The 16,110-nt window shown below is 37.8% G+C and overlaps 1 protein-coding gene across 1 annotated transcript in view; it reads right to left on the bottom strand.

The window, feature by feature from the left end:
* Positions 1-1,553: 1,553 nt before the first annotated feature.
* Positions 1,554-16,110, bottom strand: part of LOC116687436 (protein phosphatase 1 regulatory subunit 1A) — a 27,258-nt gene continuing 12,701 nt past the window's right edge. Inside the window, exons 3-7 of the mRNA XM_032512817.1 lie at positions 9,934-9,971; positions 9,734-9,797; positions 8,487-8,669; positions 6,207-6,305; positions 1,554-4,550 (exon numbers count right to left, since the gene is read on the bottom strand). Of these exons, the coding sequence (XP_032368708.1) occupies positions 4,474-4,550; positions 6,207-6,305; positions 8,487-8,669; positions 9,734-9,797; positions 9,934-9,971 (461 nt within the window). The 3' untranslated portion in view covers positions 1,554-4,473. The remainder of the gene's footprint in view (positions 4,551-6,206; positions 6,306-8,486; positions 8,670-9,733; positions 9,798-9,933; positions 9,972-16,110) is intronic.

The raw sequence follows: 16,110 nt of genomic DNA, 5'->3' as shown, positions 1-16,110 counted from the left end.
ACTGTTTACTTAGCATTACAACACTATCAGGCGATGTATATCCACCCAAAGTCAATCGCCCTGTCTCATTAAATAGACTTGAGCTGGACAGAGGAGTCACATCTGCATCTGCACTTGAGCATAGAAGCATCAAACACATAATACTAATAATAATACTGTTGGTAAAAATGCATTTTGAATATATAGATCCAACACTTTAGAACTTTAGAAAAACATTAAGAACAATTTATTGCAAATATAATTGAACATTTAAAGTGTCTCTCCAGCAAGTAAGTATTATATTTCCATAAAGATGGGGGACTTGCAAGACCACTGTATGAGATTTCCTGACTTTTAATCCTTAATATGGGTTGAGGTCGAAAGCATCTAAAATCTTTATCCCAAACTTACCAAAATGCAATTTACTGTAAGTGTCTTGTTTTGTTAGACCCTCCTTTGACGTTAACATACACAGTAAATAATGTTAAAGTCAAGTGCCCCTTTGTCATGTGCCTTGTCTTCTGGTTAACCCAATGTTTCAGTTCTCTGCTCTTCCAGCTGGAGGTACTGTAGAGCAAAATGACAGAAGCGGCTTCAGGCTACCCTGGAGGGTTTAGCTTCAAACACTCTTATTTTAACAATTGTCAGTTAAGCCGTGTGCCATTGCCTCTTCAGCTTTCTTCATCTCAGGACCTTTCTGACATATGAAGCTGTTCTCCATTTAAGTCAACTGGGTGGCTTTAAATAGCACAACAAGTATTGAAGACACCGTTCTGATACAGTATGTTGTATGCATAACCCAAACACACACACACACACACACACACACACACACACACACACACACACACAGAGCTTTATAAACGCAAAACAGTGAAAAACACCAATCTTTTACTGTACGTATTTTGTATGAGGTATCTGCAACATCTTGATATGCAAAATAAGCATTTTTACTGCATGATATTGTACATTTCTAAGGTGTAGTTTCTTTAATCAAGACACATTACTGTAAAAGCTATGATCAGAGTGTCTCCCACCCTGACACAGAAAGTCAATAAAAACTGCAACTTTGGTCTTTTGCTCTCAAGAAATCCTTGCAATAGAAGTGATCAATCTCACACAGGCCATCTTAAAAGGCAACTGGAAATGCCACATGTAGCTTAAATTGCTGCAGTTACAAAATGTATTTGTGAAACCCAGTCCTGTGTATGAAAAATGTATACTTTTATGCTCCCAGCTCTGAGAGCATTGAATTATTTATTGGCAGAGTGCCTATTTTAAGGATAAAATCTAGTAAACACATGACCAGTGGTGCGATGATGTCACACACTGTAGTTTAACTTGAAGATTTTAAAAACCTTCCCCTTAACTACCTCTTTTTTGACGTTTTATGTATAAAAATTATACATTATACAGTAGGAAAGCAGATCCTAGTTTTTGTGCTTTGAACATTCAAGACTTAGCAGTGCTACATCATGCTGACTCTAACTGACTAACATGCTTTTACTGTAACTTGACTGAATGCAAAATTAATAGACTGTGCCCGGATAAGTGCAAGAGAAAAACAGCCAATCACCAATTTAAACATTTTATTGTATCAAACAAATTTTAGATTACAGATGTAATCATCAATTCAAGTACAATTGGAACAAAACTCCTCTTTTTTTGTCCATGTAAAGTACACTATTACCATTCAAAAACAGAACAAACATTACATGGTCCATAAATACACTGCAGAAGAAAGAGACAAAGCTTGCACAGGAATGTTTTCACTGTATTTCTTGTTCATGTGGTCATTGCTGTGATCAGTACAAGAGTGGCTCTAGTTTTGTGTTTCAGTCTTTTTCAGGCATGTCAAGATATGTGAAGGTTATTGAAGGATTGTCACATAATCTACATAATAAAGCCACTTCAGTGATACAAATTATAGATTAAATAACATGTTAGAGTGCTTTATAATGTCCTTGTTTCATACAAAACCTCAATGAAAAAAGAAGGCCTGTAATTACAGTTTGCGTGTTTGATTCTCTGTTTTAATTAGTTCCTGTACAACGAGAAGCACAGCAAAGACAAGTCACTGTACATTCAGCGCCATGCAGGAAAGTGTGTTATGTCCAGGATGTAGATTCCCAAGAAGCATTTATGTGTCAAATACGAGGATGCAATTTGAGATGGGTTTTTCATTGTTAAATCAAAATATTTAAATGCAGTTGGAGACACAACCCTCTATAATCATTTTAGATATCCCTTTTTACAATTAAGAATAATGTCAACTTATTTTTTTTAATTTGTTGTCAGCATTTTTTTTTTGATTAAACGGAAGAAAAAGGTCTTCAAGAGAAATATCAGAAACACTCCTTTTCCTCTTAGTAGTTGTGTCTGATTGACAGCAGCTAGCAGATGACCTCTGGAGAGTCAAAACAAATGTGGCCACATGTCTAGGGCAGTCAGGTGTTGTTAGCAGTGGTGTTGAAGAGTAAGGCCGGCTGCACACTGCCTGCGTGGCGTGTGCATGGCATTTGTGTTGCGTGTCAGTTGCGTCGCGGTTGTGTGGAGTTTTCTAAGTCTTTGCACACCAGAAACGTGTCTGACTGCTGCTGCTAGCCTTGTCTGTACACATGTTTGTTTCTCATTGATAAAATGAAATAATCTTCAACTATATACTGATTTGATAATAGCAAAGACAACGTCGGCAGTATTGACAGCCAAATAGGCTACAGAATGTTTTGTTCTGTATTGACAGGTGCAATATTTGAAAATCGATAATTACTTATTTTTGTTTTTTTAAATTACATTTATAACTGCTTTTAAGTCAAAATCTAGAGACTTTAAAACATCAAAATGTCATGTATTAAATGTATTTGTGTCAAAATGACACATGAACATCTTTTCGTATTCTATTTTTCCTGAAACCGCTTCCAACACGGTTGTGGGTCGCGTGAAAAATAGGCGGCGGTGCTATTTATTGCATGCACTCGTCTTCGGTCTGGCTCGACACGTGCATGTCACGCAGGCAGTGTGCAAGCTCAGGTCCTTAGGCAGGAGGCCTAAGGACCCGAGCTGCACCTTACCGTACATTTGCAGGTAAGTTAACATGCAGTTTATGTGCTGCAGCTGACCTGCTAATAAGCTGCTCTATCACGCCTGCAAATTGAGGTTAGCAGTGCACTTTTCCCCCGTTAGAAAAGAAGAAGCTTGTTTGGACTCTCATTCAACAAGCTAAGGTGAAGGACATGTTGTTTATAAGTTATAAAAAGGGGACCTTAGCAGGAGAGTGTGTTGTGTTGCAGGCAGATGTCTGGCCGTAACATTATGAGGTTTACTGCTTTATGCATATATGGTTTAAAATAAAGGGATTATATTGGCTCTACGGAAACAAGGTCCCCATCTATGTATACCAGAACAGTAGTCCCACAAATGAATGCTAAGATAGGGGGCGCCTTCATGAATCCAATAACGTTTTCCCTTTTGGTTTCTGTTTTTTACTCAAAGTTGAACACAGAACAAGCAATTTACAGAGCAGATATGTAATGCAGTTCAGGCTACAACTAGCAATTTCAATAATGAATCTTCTGATTATTCACTCGAATAATCAATTAATTGATGAACCAATTTCGATATAATATATGTCAGAAAATTGTAAAATATGGCCCCCAGAGTTTCCCAGAGTTTAAGATGACATATTGTTTTGTCTACGTTTTGACCAACAGTCCAAATATGTTATATGTCATAGAAGAAGACATGAATCAGAGGATTATGGCATTTATTCTTCAAAACATGAATCAAAAGGATTAATGGACTACCAAAGTAGTTGACCATACATTTTCTCTCAATCAATGAATTGACTAATCACTGCAGCTCTACATGCTGCAGCAGAAAAAGAACATGCAATGCCATTAGTGTAAACAAACATGGATATATTTTTGATAAAAACTGTAAATCTGCTCACTTGTCCTACCCATTTAAGATTCTGCATCTAACTAACTAAATGGTGACATTTGAATTTAAAAGTGATGATTTTGGCCCCGGTTATCTATGAGGTACAAATACATTTGTATTGCTTTGAGATGGAACAATTGCAGTAAGAGGGTACTGGCACATTTAATGACAAAAACTAAAAGGAATACAAATTGCTTTGGAACATTAAAGTGGACATTATTCATCTGAATGGTGGTAGTTTATGATAATGATTGTGTGACTGAAACAGGAAAAGACTCTCGCTTTCCCATTAACTAGATAGTAACTCACAGTCTGGCACAGTAAACTAGCTTTATTAGTGCAGGGGAGGCTATAGGCATCAAATATATTATAATTAAATAATTCACACAGGATTAAAATGAGTGTAAAAACCTTTGTTCTTGTTCTTGGGATAATAAGACCTGACTGTAGAGGAACATAGATGCCCTGATGTTTCTAAAATTTGGATCTGCAGACACAATATTCTGTCATTGTATTGGGCCGCCTGAGCAGCTTTGTGTTATACACAAGGCCGCTCTACTCTTTCTTCAGGCTACATTTCTTTGTTTTCTCCTCGGCCGGCTGACTCACACTGGATACCGCTGCTTTTGTTTCTGCAAAATATAGACAGATACATAAAAGACTGAGGGACAATAAGAGAAAGAATAGTGGCTTTCCTCCTAGGATTTTAACGGAGTCTTGCAGTTTAACAATAAATAAATATTTGGGAACACGTTTTATTAATTCAATGTGGGGATGGTTCTTTCTCCAAATGAAGAGAATAGTATGCTCTTGTTTATGTTGCTTGGTGTTTGACTACATAGACACAAAGGTCATGATATACATGAATCCAGTTAGCTTTACAGGAGAGGTAATAAACAGTGTGTTTGTCCATTCTAGAGTAAGCTGAAATCGTTAGCAAGTCCGGCTAAGTATCTTATCACTTAGGCCTGCGTTAGCCGTCCGACGGTCCAGGCAAAAATGCAGGTCTTTTGATTCAGTTTGAAGGGGGTTAGTGCGTTTAGGCACTAAGGGTTGCCAAAGGGGGGACCTGGTCAAACACAGAGGTTGTGTGATGATATTAGTCCCATGCAAATTTGCATTTCTGTGATTTGGGGTTTGTATGGGCTTTGTTGTCAATTAAAATGGAAGTTTTGACAGAGCCTTGACATCATATACATAAAATATTGTCAGTAATTTGATTAAAAAACAGATTTCTCTTCACTGTGTAAATGCGCCACATGACATGGGGGGGGGGGGGCATTTCTAAATCACACAACGTCCCCTGGTAACACTAGTCCTGTGGGATCAGCGCTCTAGCAAGTAAAATAAACTGATTGAAAATATGAGCAATAAAGCATATTCAAAACATAAAAATAAGTCAGCTGGAAACATTAAAAGTAAGTAGAAGTTGCTGACCCTTGGCCCTCACCCTGATCCTTGTCCTTTCAAGTATGACCAAATAAGTACATTTACCCTAAATGTTCATTAAATATTCACAGCTGTAGTCTACCAAATTTATCAAACTTTTTTCTTTTTTTTTTCTTGAGGTTTTGATCAAAATATTGAAGGTCCTAATTCAGTTGAAGAGCTGAAATTAAAAGAATGAAAGACTAACTGGGAGGATGCTACTCCGGAAAATGGCGTGACATGATCCGCCAGAAAGATGACCTCTCACTCTGTCTCGTATCCACTTATATCCAGTCCAGTCACGATTGAACGGCGGTGTTACAGATCGTCAATTTGTTCGTTCAACATTGTCTTTACATTATTGCTTTGTCCGAACACATTAAAACATCATAATTCATAATCAAGTGTTATAGCCACTGTTATGCCTTTGTTTTATATATACATGATGTATAAAGTGTTAAGCAATTATTTGTTGCAACAAACTACATTTTCTTGATTACTAGGTCCACAGTCGTAAATCAGTGGTGAAGAGAAAGAAAGAAGGAAAGAAAGAAAGAAAGAAAGAAAGAAAGAAAGAAAGAAAGAAAGGAAGTCTACAGTATAGCTCAGCCCCACTGGACCCACAAACACATTTTCCACTTCCGTATAAGCAGCTTCCCAAGCTATTTCAGCCACAGCACAGCGCTCTGTGATGTGTGGATCAAAGCCACTTCACAGATGTTTTTTGACAAGCCATGCTTACATGACACCAATTCAAGTCTGTTGAACTGTTTAACATTTCTAAATAAACCCTGCCTAGTTAATGGATGAGTCCCCTGAGGGAAAGGATTCTTGCGTAAACGTGGCTCTTTTGACTTTACCTGCTTGTGCGTTGTTTTGTTGTGATGAGCAATCTGCTACGTTGGAGAGGGGGCACTCGAGTCCATCAGCAGCTTCTAATAAACTCTCCCTTGAGAACTCTGCAGGGGGCAGAGAGACAAATAGAGGTTGAGATAAAGGTGAAAAGATATATCTAACCAAGGAAGAACAAATACACCACGCAATGCTCCTATATTTTCAGTATACATTTACAGTGGCATTATATTTAGTCATGCTGAGTGAATTGAAAAGGCTGATCTTTTGAAGCCACCACCAACTGAACCTGTGTTAATGGTCATCGATTGGTTTCCCCCAGCTTCCCCTATGCTCTTTTCATCTGAACTGAGAACTTAATTAGCAGCCATAAAGCAATCCATAAAAAGACAGTCATCTTTTAACATTGGAGTACGTCTTGTTGTTGTGTGTCCCAGTGAATTAGAATGAAAATAGATAACATTTACAAAAATGAAAATTTCAGCACTTCAGAAAATGAGCCCTCCTGATGCATTACTGCTGGGTATATGCCAAATGTGTATTTTCTGTACTCTGTGACCAACTTTTCACTTGCCATTAAATTGAATCCTTGGTGTGAGCTGAAAAGCTGTTTTTCTCATTATATGGTAATGTATTTCGCACAATCAGGAGACAATATCTGCTATGGTGGCACTTTGAACCATGCAAGCGTTTTCATTATTATTGTATTATACGATTATAGTGTGGTCTATTTGCTCTATATGGAGTGTATGTTCTGAGATAACTTCAGTCATAATTTGACATTAAATATAAGTAAAAATGTGTATTTAGAAATTTCAATTAATGGAATAGTTCAATTATTCACTTTCTTGCAGAGAGTTAGATGAGATGATTACACTCCCAAGTACGCTATATATGAACCTTCAATACAAATACACATTATTTATTGTACAGACATGAGAGCAGTATCAATCTTCTCATATAACCCTTGGCAGGAAAGTGAATAGGCTTATTCATCAAAACTGTTCCTTTCAATGCCCTCTTTTCTCCAAGCTCTTGCTTAACTTTTCTTAATTCTCCTCTTTCTCCATAACACGATCATCTTTTACATGCATTCCTTCTAGACATTTTCCTTCTTACTGCCTCATGTACTTCACTGCTCCAATGTTCTCCCAGTTCAATGCCCTTCCTTCGTACGCTGTATTTGGCTTAATCTCTCCCTCAATATTATTCCTCAACCTCTCCTCCCTCTCTTTCTCTTCTCATGGTGCCACACCATCCATTTTTCAGAGGCCACTGCAACGACCTCGTTATCTGTCCTTCTTTATTCCAGCATTCAATTGACCACTTGTGCCCATACCATTCATGGGCCATTCATATTACGAGCTCAAACTGACTGACATGCACAAGTGGAAAGTGTGTTTGCTCTAGCACCATGCTTACAGTATTGGTACAATTTTGAGGTACTTGTACTTTACTTGACTGTTTCTTTTCTTTGCTTCCTACTTTTACTGCAGTACATTTCAGAGGAAAATATTGTACTTCATACTTTTATAAGTTACAAGTCCAGATTCTACTTAATACCCTATGATTGTCTTAAAGTGCTCATGTTATGTTAATCTTTAGGTCCATAATTGTATCAAGAGGTTGTACCAGAATAGGTTTATGTGGTTTAATTTTCAAAAAACATATTTTTGTTGTACTGCACATTGCTTTCTTTTCACCCTCTGTTTTAGCTACCGAGTGAGGCATTACACTTCTGTACCATCTTGGTTGAGAGTCGCACGTGCAAAGTAACTAGTGTTACTAACGTAACAACTAGGTAAGGACTACTTGCTAGTCAGTTAAAGAGTATGAGGGCGTGCCACGCTAGCAGCTAGACGAGCATTATAACATGTGTTACAAAGTGGTGTGCGTTTGTCACAGAAATAAAGGCTGGACTACAATAGAGCTGTTTGGAGCAGTTTGTGAGCAGTGTTTATTCTGGAAGATGGTAAGTCCCATTGGGGTGGAATTTGGGCGTTTTCACTTAGTAAACCTATAATGTGCACAAAAAGATATATAACAAATAACAAGGAAAGGGAAAAAAAGTCAAAACGTATAACATGAGCACTTTAAGGAAAAACACATGAACATGAACATGGAAACCTCATACTACTCCACACATCTACAAGTAGGGTCTAATGTTATAATAATATAATTTTAAAATGTTTTGAAGTACTTCTGTTAGTAGGTTTGTTGCTGAAATAGGCAGCTGCAATACAGTAGGCATGCAGTAAAATCCTCTTCTTCACAGTCTCCAAACATACCCTCCATTTGGCAGCGCAGTTTCTCAAAGGCCCCTGCAGTGGCCTCATCGTCGTGTGGGAGCTCCTCCCCGGTGGGAGCAGAGTCGGGGCTGGGGCGGTCCGACAGGCAGCTCTCTGAGGAGCACTCATCCCCAGCTCCCTGCTGCTGCATGTACAGGTGGTGCTCTACCATAAACTGCAGCTCTGGGAGGAGAGGTGAGAGAGAAGCAGGGAAATGAAATATTGAGGAAAGAGTTAACAGGAGAAGGAAGATGAGAGGGGAAAACAGTGGATTGGAAAAAATAGTGGAATGTGAAAAGCACAGAATCATTGGGGGAATGTTGGAAAAGGAGGACATGTAAGAAAGAAAAATGGAGTGAGATAAAAGGAAACCGATAGGAGAAAAGAGAGGTGAAGACTTATAGAGCAATGCAGCACTTCAAAAGAATGTTGTAGGAAATATTAAATTAACATCCAGCAGTGTTTGGAGTCAGGGGGCAAGTACAGACACGTCAGAGTTGGGAGATTATTAGTTTAGTCGCCTTCCTCGACCTCCTTCATTCACGGTTTTATTACCCTTAATCTCCTTGTACTGGAAAACTAAAGCGATTATCGCCTGGTTTACCTCTAGGAAGTGACTCATCACACGCGAAGCTGTTTAGCTATGAAGCTAATTGAAGAATAAACTTCCTAGCGTACAAAATTTCACTTATCTTCTCATTTTTGTTCCCTTGCTTCAGTTTCTTTGCTGGAACTTAATCTCTGCTGTGCTGCATAAATCATTACATTCTGTATCTGTGTTTAAGTGGATTAAAGTAAGATTTGCATTGCATTGCAGTAACAAAAACAGCCTAGAGAAATAATCAGATGCTGAAACACTTCTCAGAGTCTGTGTGTGTGTGTATTTTTTTTTTTTTTTTTTACAGTTGTTCTTAAGACTTTCTTTAGATGGTGCACGACCCCAATTGTCATACAGATCTGCTTTACAAAAAAAAAAATTTAGGATTATAAGTCCTCGCTGAGACAAGTGCAGGACTGATTGGCTTCGAGGTTGAAATAGGACACTCAAGGGAGAGCAAACTTCCATCATTAGCTCAGCTACTTCACCAAGTAAGTTTACCTGACATCTGACATCCTGGACTCTATGGGACATACTAATAGCTTTGTCACTGCAAACAATATGTGGGCCTTTTCGAAAGTTTGTCTTAACAATACTGACCAGCAAAATTGTGTACACAAAATATACAAGATAATGATGACGACTCTACCTTTCATTGTCGGTGTTCCCTTTTGCCCTTTTCGCCGTTGCCGAGGAGAATTTAACAACGCTGCCTGTAAAACATCAATGTTTCATATCAGCTGGGCAGAGAGCACTAATATATAGAGAATAATAAAAAAAAAAAGATTCACATGATTCTATTTCTGTAAACTTATACTATAGACCCTCAAAGAACACAAATTAGATTACCTTGTACAGCTGGTTTGGGAGACGATCTTCATCTATTTCTGTAAGAAAGCAAATAATCTGTTAAGTAGGCCTACTGCACACGATAAAACAATTAAAATAAGGGGTTTTAAAATCAAATATAGAATAGAACAGGCAAACATTGTGCAGGTTTGACACTGTTTATAATTGCACAGATGACCTCTTCTCTGGAGCTGGAGTCTGCTGTGTCTCCTGACAGAGTGGATATAAGGAGACCTCATGTAACCCAGATGGTTATCTGACACACTACAAGCTAATGCAGTAAGTGCTACATTTTTATCAAGCTTGATGGGCAGAATTATTTTGCTTTTGTATTCTCCACTCTCATTTATGAATAAAAACAGACTTTTGCTGACAATACTATAATCCACTCTCACCTTCTTTCTAATAGACCCCCGCATGCAGCCACCTGCTGATGATAGATTAACAATACAACACTGTTTATCCAAATCCCCTTCAGAGAGTAGTGTGTAACATAGTTAGTGTGTAGCATACTGAAGTATAGTCTGGAGCTGAGTTAATTTGCAGTCAGTAGGCAGTGTATTAGGTACGTAAAATACCTAAAATGAATGCAGTCTATAGTTTTTATTTGTTAATTTTTTAATAAATAGCCTCTAATGGAACACTCAAGCAATGCATCTGGTTTGTCCATTGTAATTGTGAAATCCATGTCAAATAAAATCTCATAGCATTAGTAAAACAACAACAGTCCTGCAATAAATTCTACCTTCATGTCGTGTTTCATGTTAATATTTTGTCCGTCCATTTATACTAGCATAGGCTAAATAACAGAAACACTTCTCTGTTTCCCCACCATCATACATTTGAACACCTCTCTAAAACAAAAACTGTACATTTTAACCTTTACAAAGGTAGGATTTACTGCAGGACGGTTTTCGTAAGCAGGATTCATGGTCCTGCGGGGGGGCTCTATGCAGAGCTTTCACTGTAGCCTTCGTAAGTGGCCTGAGGTTGATACGTTGTTCTAGCGTATCTGTTTAAGAGAATAGCAGAGCCGGCATGTGTGTATGCTGGGGAGAGGGTGGTACAGTGAGTGAAAGAGTGACAGGGATTAGCTTCGGAGCAAGTATCAACTCTAGTGGCATGGTGAGAGAAACAAAGTGTCTCCCCTGTGCTTTCTGACCACGGTGGGAAAACTGAAGCAGGAAAAGTTAACCCTCTCCTTGATTTCATGTTGTTTATGGAGAAGGAGAACCAGGTAATGCGTTGCTACCAAGCCATGGCCAAGCAGACCAATCACAGTTGTTGGGTTCTGCGTAACCAATACGTGTAGTTACATTTTTTGAGAGGTGCACGTCACGCTACAGTGTAGGGTCTGTACCTAAGTGTGTACTTATGGAGTAAATTTAAAGCAGGATCGTAAATTAGACTGCATTAGTTTTAGTTAATAGCTGGTAACTGGTATATTACTACAGTGTAAACAGCTACAATGTGTATACACATACTGTGTAGAGATTATGTTTATTTAGGAGAACAAGGAAACTCCAACATGATACTACACTATCATCTGTAGTCAATATATGAAACATGACTCTGTGTTTGGTCACTATATGAGATGAATGAAATGGAAACAAAACATAAGTTTACTGGAGTACAGTGAAACCATTATCTGTGATCAATAGTGAGGGCTTTGAACCTGCATCCAGCTCTGCATTTCCAGCGTTGGAACTTTTTTTCTAGAACACCACCTTGTTGCTTGGCAACCTATGCATCCCTAGGCACTAGGAAGGCACTAGGAAGGCACTGTGTGTGTGTGTGTGTATGTGTGTGTGTGTGTGTGTGAGCATGTGCATATATTATTTTCACTTAAAAGTATGTGCAAGGCTGTTCAAAATGCCAGTGATGTGCTTGTTTCTTTAGTATCTCTCTCTCGCATCTCTCTCTCTCTCTCTCTCTCTCTCTCTCTCTCTCTCTCTCTCTCTCTCCTTTCTTTTTCTCTGCACCAAACATAAACCCACTGGTGTTCAAAAGCCTGACACAAAAGCCATTACATTTCATATCAAGAGGGATTTATATTCACGCTGTGCGTGTTTACAGTGATGCTTGAAACTGAATCTTATTTTTAGCATCTCCAAGGAGTTTGAGAAGGTTCATATAACCATTATGGATTTCTTTTTTTCTTTTTCTTTTTAAATCAATCACAGGAAATGGGCCATTCTGGGATTGTCCTTCAAGCGACAGAGTAAAGTTGAAGATTTGTAAACTGGTATTTGATAGACAGCTGTCAAACTAGATCAGTTGGAAATTCATCCCACCCGCAAAATGTAATCTGAAACATTTTGTGCAAAAAGCAAAAAAGTTGGCAAAAATGCTTTTTCTAAAAAAGACAGCAAATATTTTCATAATACATATGACCTCTTTTGACATTTACACATCGTTTTGTTGCTGTTTAAGTTGTTTGTTCTTGTTTTTTAATTACATTTTATTATTATAATCATTATTATCATGACATGAAAACAGAAAAATAATTTAAACTAATAAGTACTGTTTCTCATCAGTGACGCTGGCAGTTTTAACTGCAGAAGTATTGCATCTTAAGTAATAATTTACCACAAGCAGTAACATCAAAGTAGACACTAGAATTAAAAAAGATGACGATGTCTTGACCCGGAAAAGATAAAAAACTTGGCAAAATTTGGCAATTTCAAAGACAATGACATGTGCACTATAGATGGAGTGAAACTGTAGATCCAAATTTATCAGGTGTCGTCTTAGGTTTTTATTTAATTTTTTATAATGAGCAGCTGTGCTCAAGTATGAAGAAAAAAATAGCATTGTTTTTATTGTTAATAGAAGTAGTAGCAGTAGTAGTAGTAGTAGTAGTAGTAGACATTTTTGCAATATAATTTGGGTCAACAACGACTAAGAAAGCTGATATTTAGATCGTTTTCTCTGTGTACGGATCCCATCTGTGCTGCAGAATGAGAGAAAAATGCCAATAAAAATGGCCGTTCCAGCAGTGATGAGTCTATCACTACAACTCCCAGCTGTCTGACACAAAGCCAGACGAAAACAGAGACAGTCTTCTGATTCCACTTTATTCAGCCAAGCACTCTAATTTAGCAGCCTACTGTAGCTGGTGTTGATTTATATTTTCTGTTATGCATTTGATGGAGAAAATTGAGCAAAACAAGGAAATACTTTCACTGTGTGTTAAACTGAAAAACATCTACAGAGCGTCATGCATTTAAAAGGGTTGTTTTATCTTGTACAGTTGTTAACTGTCACTGTGCAAAAGGAAAATAGAGTCGGGAAAGGAAAATAAATGTTTTTTCTCCCTTTTTACACAAATAATGTCATGAAGCTACTTTCTTATCATGTCAAAGAAAACATTGATCTTCCTCCTTACCTCCAATTTATTTGAGTTTAAACATACCAACTACTAACTGTGTTCAAAAATTAGATATCATCTCCTCAACAAAAGAAGTAAAGATGCTAATTTAGTTACTGCTGGCAATTTGCTGCTGCTGCTGTTGCTTTAAGACAGAATGACACAAGAAAAGCTGCATTTACTGGAGAAACAACAGGCATGATTGCTCATAGTTTAAGATTATAGCCCATGAACACGAAAGAATATCTCAAATGTATAGTACATGTCCTCTTGCACTGCAGGGACTTGATCTTACAATGCTCAATTAACTAAGTGCACAATGTACCAAGAGAGACACTTGAGACAGAAATGAATGTTTGTAACAACAAAAACAAACAAAAAGGGCAATTTCTACACAATGTTTAAAATTAATTGATTTGGTGGGTTGGAGAAAGCAGGAAGTTGGGTAAAATCTGTGAACTTCAATAACAACAACAGGATCAGCGTTGTCAATTAAGATTAAAGTTACCTGGTCCAGCACAAGTTTACATGCTCCTGAAGAGTTGCTTACAAAAAACTAAAGTTTTTTAACAATACTAGTGGCAGCGGGGCTAGCTGAGCATGGGGATATGTTTTATGGTTAACCAACTGGGTTCAAATAAAAGGGAGCATCTGTAAGTGGAAGAAAGTTAAAGGTGAAGAAGGACTAGGCCAGCAGTTTGCATGGCAGGGAAGAACAGTGATGCACATATAAGCAACATGTAAGCAATGTTTACATTTATGAAGTTGTAAACAATCTGCAATTTGTCCCTCAGTCACGATGGCAGCAAATGGAGTTTTTTTCATTATTGTAAACTCTGAATCCATTTTAAATTGAAAGATAGTGTAGATAATGTACAAAGTATTTTTCTGGACCATTTTAGTTGTTGTCAATAAAAATACCCAGTGTGTGCGGTGTGTCATTATTTCAAAGATGTATGTACTATAACACATTTAAATATGTAGCTTTTGTTAAACTTTATTTAATTCCACTCAAATTGTATTGTTGTCTCGCTCCAATAATCAATAGAGACATTGATTCTCCTCTTTAGGGAAGATCAAATTAGATCAAAATTTCTGCTATCTCATTGTTCCGCCCACATCCTGCATCTCAGTTTTCTGTGGCTGTTACTCTGATGTGCTATTGGGGTTCACAGTGCAAAGGGGAGAGCAATCTGCAGAGCATTAAATAATGCAGGGCTCTGTCTGATGTGGGGCACACCATTACTGCACTGGCATAGCTCCTCATCATCATCATCATCATCATCATCATCCCCATCCCCCTACTCTCTGGCACAACCTCCTTCTCACACAACTGTAACTGTCTCGATCTTTGGTCGTCTCTGTGTCTGATTTTAAGTTTGAAGTTTTTTTCAATGATGTGAGCGTCTTTCTCATAATGTCTTGTGTTAAAGACAAAGACACAGTGAGATGCAGCCTAGTGTGAAGTCCATGAAAATGAAACAACACTTTTCTCTGAAATAATTGTTAAAACATTGTCAACACCCATTGAAGGTAAAATGCCCAAAAATAGATTAGATTAGACTTTTACAGTTTGATCAATTCCAGAGGGGTAGTAGTTCCTTTACCCTGTAGAATAGACAAGTAACAAAGTCGTTTTTATGTTAAAGGACTGTTTTTTTTTAACGTATTGCAGACATTGCTTTTATCCAAAGGCAACTTCATTCTTTCCCTTGGTATTCTGACACTGACCCTTAACTGGAATCAAATATGAATTTGAAGTTTAAATAATTTTCTTTTCATGTTATTCGTTCTCATTTGTGGAGACCGAGCACAACCAAAAAGCAAACAAAAGTTATAAAAAGACTATGTCTGCAAAATACAGGTAACACAATAAAATATCGAATTTTGCATTTCCTCTTTTCTTGTAATATTCTATACTTTATCTCAGTTTCTTCTTGTTGTTTTTCCCCATTTTTACACTTCACATGGGATTTCTTTACCCTTTTCTCTCTTTTTGCCTCTGATTAACTAAGCAGGGTGGATTGTTAAGGGTTCTCTCTGCACTTTTATTCAGAGATCAAGGTTGACTCTGAGACACTCCATTTACTGAATCAAACACAGCCACGTGGAATCACATGCAGAGACACAGATTAGGCAAACAAATAACAGACAGAGACCCCAATTTATAATCACACCGAATTAGAAATTTCAAATCTCAGTGATAAAATGCTGTGATTGAACAGTGTCAGTCTCTGCTGGTATCCTCAATGACGCATCAACTCTTCATTTATTCATACAAAACAGAGAACACCACCCTCTGTTTTCTCACCTGGAGCAAATTACACTTGCTGCCCTATATTCCCAGCTGATTATCTTTTAATTTGGGTCACATTACACACTCGCACACCAAAGTACAGCAGAGGCAGGGAGGATTGCAGGGAGCCACTGGATGACTCATAGAAGAAGATAACTCTCAAGAGGAGCCCTATAGTGTTTGATCATTAAGATCCCTTGAGAGGACACACACACACAGCTGTTTTTGTTGCTCTAGCAGCAGGAAGATTCATTTGGTGCATAACAGACTCATGATGCTGCATCACAGCAATCACAATAAGAGATAGAAATGTCTGGAATATTTTGAAACATATTGTAGCTATGATTGGTATTGTATGGGCCTCTGTACTGTACCTGGTTTAATCACATTGTGAGAACTCATCTCCCATCTTGGAATACATGCGTTGTTAGTGTTGAGACTTGGTTTAAGGTTGAGGTTAGTTTGGGTGTGGGTTAGTCGAGCTGTATTTAGCAGTTATGGTACAAGCATT

Source organism: Etheostoma spectabile, chromosome 4 (assembly GCF_008692095.1).
Source record: "Etheostoma spectabile isolate EspeVRDwgs_2016 chromosome 4, UIUC_Espe_1.0, whole genome shotgun sequence".
Lineage (NCBI taxonomy): Eukaryota > Metazoa > Chordata > Actinopteri > Perciformes > Percidae > Etheostoma > Etheostoma spectabile.
The sequence above is the reverse complement of the archived record's forward strand: the minus strand, read 5'-3'. Positions and strand labels throughout refer to the sequence as shown.